Source organism: Euprymna scolopes, chromosome 6, assembly GCF_053919585.1.
Source record: "Euprymna scolopes isolate OS-2025 chromosome 6, ASM5391958v1, whole genome shotgun sequence".
NCBI classification, from domain to species: Eukaryota; Metazoa; Mollusca; class Cephalopoda; order Sepiida; family Sepiolidae; genus Euprymna; species Euprymna scolopes.
In genome coordinates, this window is record NC_136487.1 from 82,335,836 (window position 1) to 82,348,689 (window position 12,854).

Below are 12,854 nucleotides of genomic sequence, written 5' to 3' on the forward strand. Positions count from 1 at the left end.
AAAGCAGTTTATAGTAATGCGCATTTCACTCACTGTTATGCGCATCAACTTAATTTAATAATGAGGAATGCAGCAAGCATTACACGAAACGCTAGAATATTTATCTCTAACATTTTGGCTATTCCGACTTTCTTTTCTAGATCACCACAGCGTCTGTCCATTTTTCAAGAAGCATCTGGATGTAAGCATTCTACGTGTATCCGCCACAAGGCGGAACTTTAACATACATAAATAGAGTTCATGAAAATGTTCAAGCATAAAAAAACTGTCACTGAAATTCAGTCAACATCATATGTAGATGAGACCGTTGCAGAAGCGACAGGAATTCTGAAATATTTGAACGATGAAAATTTCATATTTTGGTTTGAGCTATTTCATAAAATTATGTCTCATGTTGAAATTATTTCTCGGGAAATTAGCATATATAAAGTCAATGAATACATAACAAATTTCAAAACTGCTATTTTAGAGATAAGAAACACCAAATACTGTGAAAATTCTTCACGACAAACATTCAAGGGCGAAGCTAAAGAACTGTGTGACTATATATCTGTTGATATAACGGACAGATATTCTTCAACTAAACATTTAATACTCGCTAAATTGTTTAACAAGATAAGCTTTGCTAGTTTTAAGAAAAAAAAACTACCTACAGAAGAGATATCCTTGACAACTGAAGCATATTCCATGATTGACAAAGAAAAGTTTGAAACTGAGCTAGAAATATTTTATAGTAGGTCAGATATCCATGAGTATTGCAAAGTAATTGATCTCCTGAAATTTATTTTGGAAAACAATTTAAACGATGTTCTTAGTGAAATCACAAAACTCATAAAAATTATCTTGACAATTCCCATGACTACATCAGAGGCAGAACGTTGTTTTTCAACTCTGAAAAGAATAAAAACTTTTCTAAGGAACACCATGGGTTGCGAAAGACTAAATGAACTTGCAGTGCTTTCAATTGATAAAAAAGTTCTTCAGCAGTCATTCAGAAGTTAAGGAGAAAATTATCAATCTTTTCTCACAAATTAAAACAAGAAGAATGGAGTTTACTTTCAAATGAATGTAATAAGTAAAATATTTACATCTATTTAGGATTCCTTTAAGTTATTGTATTTTTATACGTGTGCATACGTATAAATTATGTATAATTTTATGTATGTTTTATTTTTACACAATATTAAAAAAAATAGGTGTTTTCTTTATAACTAATCTTAGGCACGAGCTTCCACTGGTCATCTCCCTCTCAGTACAGACCAATAAGTCTCCTGTGTGTCATGAGTAAGTTGCTGGAATCCATATTAAATAAAGAAGTAGTCAACCACCTCAACAGAAACAACCTTCTTAGTGACATGCAATATGGTTTCCGCTCTGCAAGATCTACACCAGATGTGCTAACGGTTATATCTCATAGGATTAGCTAATCTCTTGACAAAGGCTTCCTTTCCAGGGCAATTGCTCTTGACATATCGAAGGCCTTCGATAAGGTATGGCATAAGGGCCTACTTCACAAGATTTCCAGCTACGGTATCACTGGAAATGTTTTCTCAATAATTAAATCATTTCTCTCTGATAGGTTCATAAGAGTAGTGGTTGATGGGCAGAAATCAGAAGCCCACAGTATTAATGCTGGAGTCCCTCAGAGGTCCATACTGAGCCCAACTCTCTTCCTGATCTACATCAATGATCTCCCAAAACACATACTTAAATCATTCGTTGACATCTATGCTGATGACATGACCATCTATGGCAACACATCAAAGGCCGTAAATGACAAAGTTCTCTCTCCTCTGATCCTGAGCGTGTGGTACAGTGGGGGAAGAGGTGGCTGGTTACTTTTAATGCATCCAAAACCAAGCTTCTATCTTTACATAATCAACACTGATCCCATTCTGGCATCAATTGAAATGGATGGCTCTCGTCTTGGGGAGGCTTCATCTTTTGACAAGCTCCTGGGTTTGACCTTTACTCCTGATCTGAAGTGGAACACGTACATCAGATCTGTTGCCAAGAACGTTGGGAAAATGGTGGGATCCTTCTACCGCTCCAGAAAATATCTCACTACTGATGCAATTCTCTATCTGTATAAAAGCCAAGTATATCCAAGGATGGAGTACTGCTGCCACATCTGGGCAGGAGCTGCTAAAAACAGCCTATCCTGCCTTGACAGAGTACAAAATAGACTTTGTGGTTTAGTGGGGGATGCCCTTTTCTCTTCCCTGCAACCTCTCTCCCACAGAAGAGACGTTGTGAGCCTGTCTTTGTTTTATCGCTATTTCCATGGCAGGTGCTCGTCTGAGCTCCAATCACTCGTCGCCCCCCCCCTCGCCAATCTTTCACGAGAAACACCCGTCTGGCTAAAACTACTGTCAATAATTTTCCCCACTCTTTATCTGTGCCTAAATCCAAACGTAGATTCCATGAGCAAAGCTTCTTTCTTAGAATTGCACGCCAGTGGAACTCTCTGCTGCTTGCCTGTTTCCCACCTGAGTACAACTTGGACGTCTTCAAGTCCAACATAAACAAACTCCTGACAAACCGCCCCCTTAAGTAAGACACTCTATCAAACCTCCAATACTATCTCATTGATTACTGTACACGCAATAATCCTTATCCCTGAGTGGTCTTCGGGCCTTGATAAGTGGTGACCCCCATGTAAAAAAGAACATAAAATTTAAAAAAAAAAAACAGTAAAAGATACTGGCTAAGAGAAATCTTTTAAAACTACAAAAAAGATAACAATAATAATAAAATTTCATTTGTGTCGAGGGTGTGAGGAAGAAAAAATAAAAGTCTGGTTAGTAAGACCCTCCCTGCTCTGTCTAGATTGATAGACCGCCCATTTCACTCTGGTTTGTAAAGGAACCAGGGTTTCAAAGGCAGCCTCTAAGTGAGGTTGGGGGGGGGTCCTCTATATGGGAAGGAAAGACAGGAGAGAAAAGAAAAAATTGATGGATGAGGTGGTGGAGAAAGTTAGTGTTTGATTTGGTTTCCTCCAAGATGGGTGTAATTTCGGGGGGGGGGGGGGATTGTGGTTGGGCGAGGGGGGGGGGTCTTGGCCAAAATCTTTAACTCTGTGTTTAACAGAGTTATAGGCCTGTAGTTGTCTAACTCTTCCCCGCCATGACCGTCACCTTTCCTCAGCAATGTGATCATTTCATTGGTGACTTGCCCCAAGATGGATCCCTGAGCAAACCAATAGTTGAACACATCCATCAGAAGAGGCAGAAACATAGGCGACAGCCTCAAATGTAGGTCGTATGGCAGATCATTGAGTGATCCGTCACAGCTGACCTGCTTCAGCGCAGTAAAGATCTCCCGCTCCATCACCCGGACACACTCCTCGAAATGTTCTTGAAACCCCTTGCAGATCTCCTAAGTTGATTCCAGGGTGCGTCCATCTGGATGTCTGACTTTTGCAATGTACTTGTCCGAGCCACGCCTAGAAATCTCGCGACGCGCGTCAGGGTCAGAATTAACTGCTTCATTGCCTATCTTTCTAAGCCTAGATCTGACTACTTGACCTTCGTAACACTCGCTAGTCTCACACAGAAGGTCCTGTTTAGCTAGTTCCTGACTAACTCTATCACCCTTTCCCATAGACTGGGCTATCCTGGCCCGAAGGCCAAGAAATCTCTCTTACAGTTTTAAGTCAGTGTAGAGTAGCCATACCAATGGGATCATATTTAGGCTTCCAATACAATGTTATTTTGAATATTAAGTCAGGGTTTACTTGTAGGGGGAAGTTTCCTCATGCCAGATTGTCCTAACAAGCCCTTGTGCAGAAAGAAATTAGACAATCAAGGACAGTATCTAGTAGGCATTCAAGTTCTCTCCAGTAGGCATTCATGATATGTGCATAGTGAAACAAAAACAATTGAAATAACCAACATGGGGAAAATTTATTTTATTATTTTAATTTATTCCTGTTTAAAGATTGATTGGATAAAACAAAAGGTTTGTAACAGGTAAACATTAAATAAAAATATGATGACATTTATTTATAATTATAAACATTGTGTATGTATGTGTGTTTGTATAAGTACGTATGTGAATTTATATAAACTAGAAGAATACCCGTCTTATAACTTCATAGCCCCCTTAAGGGTGCACTTAGAGATTAGAAAACTCTTCCATTGTCTTCCCTGGAAATTTTACATAAGAATGAAATTAAATCTTATGTAGATTCTCTTACCTTTCTTTCTATAGGGCACACATAAACATCAGGCACACACACATAGACATTAAGTTATATATCAGCATTATAACTAAGGCAATCAACTAGCATCCATGCAATGTTCATAACTGACTTCTGCTCGTGCGAACATTCTAGATTACCTAATATACTTGCCCAAATTCGGCGTTTAATACTTCTTAATTCCTTTCATTTTGGTGTGCTTGCGGTAGAGGCTCAGCAAATAGAGCAAAAAGTGGCTTCATGGCTATGTTCGAATCTCATGTACAGCAGGAATTGTTACCTTACACTGATGATTGTGTAAGCATAAAACACTAGTGCCTATAGGTAAAAATGAATAAAATATTATCTAATTATATATATATATATATATATATATATATATATATATGTCTTCATTATCAGCTCTCACTCTATCCACAATCATGCTAGATAGGTGTTTATAGATGCATTATGAGTCCGCTGTTAGTTGCTTGGCATAAGTTTTGTGCAGTCACCCCATTTGAACTACAGGGTGGTCAAAAAGTCAGGTAACATGACATAATCTCTATTCAGTGGTTAATCGCTTCCAGCGATTGATAGAGATAAATGGACGACAATTAACAAAATAAACATATTTCATGTTTGTTTCATTTTATATTTCAATATATGGTACTTAAATATACGTGTATTGCTAATATCGTTTTTCTTTAAAATGTTACCTGACTTTTTGACCACCCTGTAGATCCCTGTTTTGGCATCCACAAAAGCACATCGCTATAAGTTCATTCTTAGTCATCCAGGAAACGTTAAGTACATTTCTGGTGAACATACTGTAAGGTTTTTAAAATTTCTTCTCCAATCTTTTGGTAAAAGGCCAGGTGCTACTTCCATATATAAGAACTAATGTAACAATCACGTCAAAAAAAAAAAAAGTCACGTTTGATTTTGGTAGGAAGATTTGACTTCAAGATCGCTTTCACCAAGTTTTGCTGATTCACGGGTTTAATTTATTCACTGTACAATTTGCAACTTTCCTTCCAAGATAGGTAAATTCATCAACTTCTTTTAAACAAGTCTCGGCTAGAGAGATATAAGGAAGCAGTTTGGTGAAGCTCTACTCTCAGTAGATGAACTCACCAGATAAAGCCAATGGTGGAGCACTCCAGTTCAACAAAGAATTACTGAATTGTCTATATGGGTGGCATCCATAGACAAGATGCAGCAAGAAAAAGATTATTTATATATATATATATATATATATATATATATATATATATATATATATATATATATATATACATATAATATTGAGTTTTTTCTTGCTCTGACATTGATATTAAAAGTCTACTTTTTCTAGTTAAAAATTATTCAAGCGAACTTCCTAATATTCTCAGTCATGGATATACAAACGACTACATGAAGATTAACTAATTTGTATATTCCTTTGAAAAACGAGCATTAATTAATTACTTGTTCATTTTTATGTTTTTTAATAGATCATTGGTTGCATTTCATTATTACGCGGAATTCTATTTATGCTTAGTTTCTACATTCTGCATAACTATGTACAATATAAGACATAAACGTTCTAGCATATATATATATATATATATATATATATATATATATATATATATATATATATGGCCTTGTTTGTGTGTATGCGAAAAGACTTTACCAAACTCCTCTGCATATTTGGTATACAGAGTTGAAATTTGATATATAGAGTATTTGTACCTTCAGCACACTTTCAATTTTGTTTTTAACTGGTAAAAATTGCTACTAACGAATCAAAATTGAAAACAAAACAGTTGACCTTGGCAGGGTAAGTGGAATAAAAAATCATTACTCTTGCTGTTACTTTTGCACATCCGCAAAATTAAAATTCATAGCCCAAAATCACCTTAAAAAAATAAAATAAAGGCCTTATCTAAAATTGTTAAATAGAAATAGACTTAGCATTTGCATAAGCCGATTTCGCAAAGGTCTTCAATTTTAAAACAGAATTTAACTACATAAGGATGAAAAGAAAAAACCTTAACTAAAATTTGTAAATAGAAAATGGGGATCATCAGCTGCTATATATATAATTCCAGGTACACATTCATGAACATGATTTAGTAAAGTTCGTAATATTGTAATATTGCCCGAAGTGGTCTCTAGTTACTTGTAACTGGCTGACCGAAACATGCTCATGAACGTGTAGTGACGTATAAATGCTTATGTTGAACAAATAAAAGTGTGTATGTATGTATATATATATATATATATATATATATATATATGCACCCACACACACAGAATTTTTGCTCTTTTTAAGAAAAAAGCAAATTTTATCTATTGAAATAATTCAATTGGATAAATTTATATGTAGCTTTTAACTATACCTTCGGGGTTTTTTTTATAACACAGGTACTACAGTTTAATCCTGATCAAAAAAAAAAAAACAGTCAGTACAATACGTTTTTGATTTTGTATTTATTGTCAACATTCTATTAATAAGATACATTTTGACATGTCAACCCTGAAAGTCAAACATTGTTATTCGATGAACCATATATATATATATATATATATATATATATATAAATATATATTAATTGAATAAATTATGTGGTTTCTAATCGGTCATGACCAGTTGTCTCACTCTTTCAACAATCATCAGAAGATCTAACATGTTCCTGTAGATGTTTGGTTTACTTCCGGTTTTACACAGCTTTTCCGCAGAAATTAATTTTAATGCACAGGAGATACTAAATTTTGCAGCCAAGAGTGTAATATATATATATATATGTGTGTGCGCACATATACACACGAACTGTTTAATAATTAATAAAAAAAATTAATTTGATCTCTTGTAGCTTTTAACTATAACATTTTTTTCTTTTTAATGGCACGGATAATACTGGGAACTGCTTGTGAATTTGATTATCCCTAGAAACTTTCTCCAAATAAGGAAGTCTGTTTGTTCCACCAAGGGCGAATGCCGCTGTTTTTTTTTTTGTTTTTTTTTTTTTGCTTTATTTTATAATACAGTTTGATTCTAATAAGAAAATGCAGTCATTACATAAAATATAAGTACATTTTTAACTTTGTATTTATTGTCAACAAATTAATAAGATATATTTTGACATGTCAACCCTGAAAGTGAAAGGCTTTTATTCATACCCCAAATATACATCATAAAATATATATTCGACTTGCTGATTTTTTGTTTCAAAGATATTACTTATGTAAAATTTGGATCAATTAGGTTTCAAGAACCCCACAAATTAAGCAAAACAAAAGGGAATGTCTTCGAGTCAACACCAGTTGACTTTTGCCATATGTATTGAATGAAACTTTGGTAAATTTTAACTTTGTATCCACCTTAACATCTTCCTTTTAAATGACAACCTTTCTAAGTTTTTGGTACACTAAAAATGAATATTGCATTTAAATTTTCCACAAAAAAGTACTTTTCCGGATATTAAACAATGTAATTCCTTATGTTAACAGTGGTGGGCGTTGTTGTATGCACAAGCATGGATAAACTATGCAAATGGCTTTGTTAACAAAGAAGTGTACGAAGCTTGTATGGCACAAAGCAACAGCTTTAAGTTTTGCCCATTTTTAACTAAAAAGTCTATTGTTTGCATAATCTTCAAAGTATTAATAAACAGTAATTTTAATGTCTTTAATCTTTTAATTAAAGTAATTTTAATGTCTTTAAACTGCCAATTACAGAATCTTATGCAATAAAAAAAGACTTAAAAATAACAAATCGTAAAAAACTAAAGCAAATACATAGAAAAGTAACTGCTATTGCCTTTGGTAACAGTTACTTATTGTACGATTTTTGTTCAATTTATAAAAAAAAGTTAGATGTTAGGTGTTGATAGTTAAGTATTTTCTTTTTATTAACATAGTTTCAACGACTGGGCAAGCTGATTTGAGTTATATATATATATATATATATATATATATATATATATATATATATATATATATATATACACAAGTAATTTTAACATCTTTAAACTGTCAATTACAGAATATATAAAAGACTTTAAATCCTAAACATATTTGTTTTGTTTGAAAACGATTCCAACTTGCAATGAAAAATACAAATAAAATAATTGTAAGTAAACAATTTGAGATGTGAAAAACGTATAATTTTTTTTATCAAGTTCTAAATTCCTATCAATAGTCTTAATCATGCACAACTTGGGCAAAGAAAATATTTTTTTGAATATGTAAACTGATCAAGTAGTTTCTTTTTTTTTTTTTTTTACATTAAAAAAAACATATTTTGTGTTTTAGTTTGAAAACGATTCCAACTTGCAATGAAAATACAATAGAAATTTGGGACACTAAAAACGCACATGGTTTTTATTATCTTCGATTTTATATTGTTTTCTTTATATAAGAACTCTTAAAAAAAATAATAATATACAGGAATGTAAGGGGAAAAAATAAAACACGGAAAAGAACGATTTGTAAAATGCCGATATATAAAAAAAAAGAAGGCATTTACAGTTTTGTGTTTATTTATTTACGTTTCCGCATTGTAAACCAAAACTGGATGAACGGTTTCAACGTCCAAGCAAGACGATTTGAGTTTTATATTATAATAGATAACCATTTGTTTTTCTTTTAAAGCAAATCTTTCCCTATATAAAAAAAAAAAAATCCCAAACAACTCGGTTTTATTATCTATTTGTTTATATAGATGCTACATCAAAAATCAACTGGTGTAGGCCTGAAGATGTCTCTTCTGTTTTCCTTATTTTATAAGGTCCTTGAAACCTAACTGATCCTATATTATTTACAAATCACTTTTATCTCCATATATGCATATGTGTGTGTGTGTGTGTGTGTGTGTGTGTGTGTGTGTGTGCGTGTGTGTGTGTGTGTGTGTGAAGATATTGATATTATCCAAATAAATACCTTCTTGCATATCAACAAGTTTCACAAGACAAAATAATAATAATAATAATAATAATAATAATAATAATAATAATAATAATAATGTGGCCAGGTTGGTATGCATGAGCATGATTGTCCACTGATCACTCCATAAATATTACAGAAAACAAAGCAGAAAAGGGACAACTGTTATTAAAGAAAGCAGAACGGGGTGGTGGAGAGAAAGAGAGAAACAAGTACAAAGAGAGAAAAAACAGAGTAGCTAGAGAGAGGGAAAAAGAGAGAAATAGAGAGGCAAGGTCTTTTCCTTTCTTTTCTTTTTATATATTTTTGTTGGTTATTTTTTTTTTTTTTTTTTTTAATTTTTTTTTTTTTATCAAAATGAATAATCGAAATAATGGACTCAGTCTTTCCAGAAAAATAAAAATTAAAATTAAAGTCCATAGGAAGGTCCACAAGATCAATGACTACCAGATGCCAGCTGACCAAATCATCAACAATGACGTGTACGAGATCGGACAGACCATTAGTGGATCGAGGATAAGACAGAGACCAAGAAGCATCTTCTTGCCAAAGGCAGTATTGAGAATGGGAGAGTGGTTGGGGGGTGGGGCGTAGACATAGTTGCTGGCAGCAGTATTTTATGAGCGCGAAAAAAAACAAGATTCAAGGATGAAAATCTGATGAGGATGGCAACACACGGGCCCAACAAGTGATGGCAATGATGATTGGTTGTCTAGCTGGGTAGTTAAACTCCATATGGAAGAGGTACACTCTCTGTAACTGTGTTGATGGGGTTGAACTGTAAGGGAAACAGCCATAAACCAGGGGAACCTACAGCAGAATAAAAAGAGAGAGAATATGAGAACAACAATAGACAAATTTAAACTTTGACAATTAATACATACATATATACATATTGAATGCAACAGCAAGTCCTGGGAATATATACCAGAAAGAACAGTTGAAAATTAGTCATACACCACCCATTATGACTATGCAATCCCCACGTCTACATACCGAGAAAACAGTGCCATAAAACCTGACATTGTGATATAGAACAAGAAGGAGAAAGAAGCAACCTTAGTAGAAGTTAGTGTCTCCAATGATGCTGGGTTAAACAGATCTGAGGGAAAAGATAACGAAAATACCAAGGTCTTATGTATGAAATGAAAAGAAACTGGAATGTTAGAAAGATCTTCATCGTTCCAGCAATTATAGGAGCAACAGGTCTCATGAAAAAGAATTTCAAAAACTACCTGGCAAATACACCCGGTGAACCAAGTGCAAAAGAAATTCAAACAATTGCACTTAAAGGGACGGTCAGAATTTTAAAGAGATCTCTTGGTTGGAATATATGAAATACAGGTGAATGTCTGGCATCCTACCGGATGCCCCATTCCCAGCTTGAACAACCTGATAAGGAAATTGAAAATATATATGTATAAATATATATATATATTTTAGTGATGGGACGATTCCAATATTTTTCTCGATTCCGATACAATTACAGATTCCGATTCTTTATAAATCTCTAAATATTTAACTATAAAAGTGTTATTTTGTCCCAATTACCATAAAAACACATCCTAAATGTGCCTATATTTTCTCAAACGTAAAAACACATTTGTGAGGAAGTGATCTCGAGATTTTAGTCTTACTGGAAGTTTAAATCGATAAATATTTATTATTTTATTATTATTATCAGTGGTGGAAGATGTTTCTGAAACGAAAATCAAATAAAAAAAGATAATTTAAGGAATCGGTTTTGGCATCGAAAAATAGACTCAAATGTTTTTGATTCCGATTCCGATACCCCAAAAAGCTCCGATTTTTCAGATTCCTGACTGATTAATTGTCCCAACACTAATATATATATATATATATATATATATATATATATATATATAGAGAGAGAGAGAGAGAGAGAGAGAGAAGAACACAAATTTTAGACTGTAAATTATATTTTACATGAATTTATTGTTTGATAGGATACTAAAATAAGATATATTGAACTTTCCTTAATCCGCAAAGTTTCAAAGAAATGAGTTTTCATCAGAGGAAAGATATTAGCAAATGAGTATTATAGCCACACTATGAATTTGCTGTTACTGGCATTAATTGAAACAGCATATTATATGACAACTAACCATAAATGCAAAAAAAAAAAAAAGGGTTTATATATATATAATGGCTCAGAGAACAGTGTTGTTGTGTGGATGACCATCTTCTTAACAACGGACAAGGACATTGCTCCAGTTAGCAGAGAAGTATGAAGAAATGGTCTTTCAACAAAATACCCGTTCCCTCGGAGGAATTGGTGTTAGAAAGGCCATCCAGCCAGAAAAATTTACTTCAATCTCATATGTCATGTCAAAGATGACAGAACTTTCACCCTGCGGACACGGGGAAGAAAGCTAATTAAAACCGAGTGAGAAGAAGCAGAAATATATATATATATATATATATATATATATATATATATATATTAGATAATTATTTGTTTTTTTTACCACATTTTTAATCAATATCTCCCCGCGTTGCTGACGGTTACTTTGAAAAGTGTCGGTCGAATGATATCTAAGCAAAGTTTTTGTTTTTTTAATATCAGTCCACCTGTTCTCTTTTTTTACTATGAGTTTTTAAATATCATTTTGGAGTAAAGAAAAAATATTTTTCGAAGAGATTTGTTTTTGGTTCCCTTCGTTTGACTCTTTTTTCCTTTTATAATATAAATTAACATTAAAATAATAAAACAAATTTTTCTCAACCAGTGATAATAATGGCATTAAGCCCAGTATTATTCAACTGTTTATCAAAATCTCTCTCTCTCTCTCTCTATATATATATATATATATCTACTATTATATAAAAGTCACTTTGTGTGTGTGAGTTCCTTACTCATAGGTTCTGAAACGGCACACACAAAGCTAACTTATGTGTCTGGCAGTGTTCTTAGATATGTTTTGTACAGAAATTCATCCGATAAGTATCGAAAATCAAAAAAATCCTATCTTAAAAATAACTTTTCTCTCTTATAGATAAAATCATTTTTACAGGGAAATATTTTGCATTATGCCGACCAAAGCAGATAATAAAATTTCAGTAAATCATTTATTCTTAAAAAATACAGATTTATTATAATCTGGAGATATGGCTTAGTGGTAGAGCATTCGACTACAGATTTAATAGTGTCCTGTTCAAGTCTGAGTGTACCTCACCATTTTATTTTAATTTTTTTCTTATTAATGAGTTCAATTTACGATAACAAAAGAGGTACCATTTAAAATCGCTGTAAATCATTTCTTCATTTGCATATTTTAAAACTAAACATTAATCAGAAGTGATTTTTCGAGGGCATTCATCATCAAACCCAAATATCAGCTAACGTGAACAAACACAGACGGAATTTGATGAATGACATTATCATTATTATTATTTTTTTTTTGCGAATTAGTCCACCAGGCAAATTATTCATCGTAATATATAATATTCAATAGAGAATTGATTCTGTAATAATACATACGCAATCTGCATAAATTAAAATATCATGATTAAGCGTATTGTATGACTGGGCAACAGTGGGCTGTATGTGTGTATATATATATATATCAAATATTTTGGCTATGAGCAAGGCTTGCTGTTTACTTATTTGTGAATAAATTAACAGCTCGAGCACTGTAAAAGAGGTGAGCGAATGTTTATTTAATGGACATTTGTATATAATAAAATGAATTTGGAAAGAAATCCATCACTTTATAATAAA

The 12,854-nt window shown here is 32.9% G+C and overlaps 1 protein-coding gene across 2 annotated transcripts in view; it reads right to left on the bottom strand.

Moving 5' to 3' along the window:
• Nucleotides 1–6,639: 6,639 nt before the first annotated feature.
• The window catches only part of LOC145277733 (palmitoyltransferase ZDHHC3-like), a 257,972-nt gene continuing 251,757 nt past the window's right edge, over nucleotides 6,640–12,854 (bottom strand). For both annotated transcript variants that reach the window (XM_080129438.1, XM_080129437.1), the window contains one exon: nucleotides 6,640–9,922. In XM_080129438.1, coding sequence (XP_079985564.1) covers nucleotides 9,837–9,922 — 86 coding nt within the window. In that variant the 3' untranslated portion in view covers nucleotides 6,640–9,836. The remainder of the gene's footprint in view (nucleotides 9,923–12,854) is intronic.